At 60.3% G+C, this 1,043-nt stretch overlaps 1 protein-coding gene across 1 annotated transcript in view; it reads right to left on the reverse strand.

The window, feature by feature from the left end:
• Positions 1–487: 487 nt before the first annotated feature.
• TOGARAM1 (TOG array regulator of axonemal microtubules 1) overlaps positions 488–1,043 on the reverse strand; it is a 31,588-nt gene continuing 31,032 nt past the window's right edge. The window contains 1 exon segment of the mRNA XM_031066221.1: positions 488–543. Coding sequence (XP_030922081.1) covers positions 488–543 — 56 coding nt within the window.

Raw genomic sequence — 1,043 nt, forward strand, 5'->3', positions numbered from 1 at the left:
GCTCCTCAGGGATTCTCCAGCCCCTTCCCAGCTCCTCAGGGATTCTCCAGCCCCTTCCCAGCTCCTCAGGGATTCTCCAGCCCCTTCCCAGCTCCTCAGGGATTCTCCAGCCCCTTCCCAGCTCCATTCCCTGCCCTGGACATGCTCCAGCCCCTCCATGTCCCTTTTAAAGTGAGGGGCCCAGAGCCAATCCCACAACTGGAGGTGCCTCGGCAGTGCCAGCACAGGGGGACAGCCGCTGTCCTGGCCCTGCTGCCACACTATTCCTGGTCCAGGCCAGGTGCCTTTGGCCTCTTGCCCACCTTGGCACGCCTGGGCTCACATTCAGCCGCTGTCACTGGGTTTCTTCGAGCAGAGCAGCTCTTGAGCCCCTCCTCCCCAGCCCTTTGCAGAAATACATCCCTGTACAGAAATAAATCCCTTTATTTATATATCCCATTGTGTCCTATGTCCAATGTGTCCAGAGCCTGCAGCTGGAGAAGAAGGGTTAGGGTTCATTCTCCCCACTGCCCAGCCCTGAGACAACAAATACTGCACCACTGCCTGTGGGGGTACAAAAATACATGTTTGTCACAAACAGCACTGCATCACTGTGTCCAGGACTCTCTTCCACTTCTCCATGTACAGCGCAGTGCTGATGTGACCGTGTGGTTCTTCACGGGCAATCCAGGGACAGGTCCTGGGCTGGAGCCTCTGGAGGGAAGCACAGATGGGCTGGAGTGGCTCCTCCATGGCCACGCTGGTGACAATGAGGGGAGCCAGCCCCACACTGCCCAGCTCAGCTCTCCCAGCACGGCCCAGTTCAGCCCCGCACACTGTCCCAGTTCAGTCCTTCAGGCCAGCCCAGCACAGCCCAGTTCAGCTCCCAGGCTCTCCCAGCACAGCCCAGTTCAGACCCTCAGGCCGGCCCAGCACAGCCCAGTTCAGCTCCCAAGCTCTCCCAGCACAGCCCAGTTCAGACCCTCAGGCTGGCCCAGCACAGCCCAGTTCAGACCCTCAGGCCGGCCCAGCACAGCCCAGTTCAGCTGCCAGGCTCTCCCAGC

The sequence above is a fragment of the Geospiza fortis genome, unplaced genomic scaffold, assembly GCF_000277835.1.
Source record: "Geospiza fortis unplaced genomic scaffold, GeoFor_1.0 scaffold23, whole genome shotgun sequence".
In the NCBI taxonomy this organism is placed as follows: domain Eukaryota; kingdom Metazoa; phylum Chordata; class Aves; order Passeriformes; family Thraupidae; genus Geospiza; species Geospiza fortis.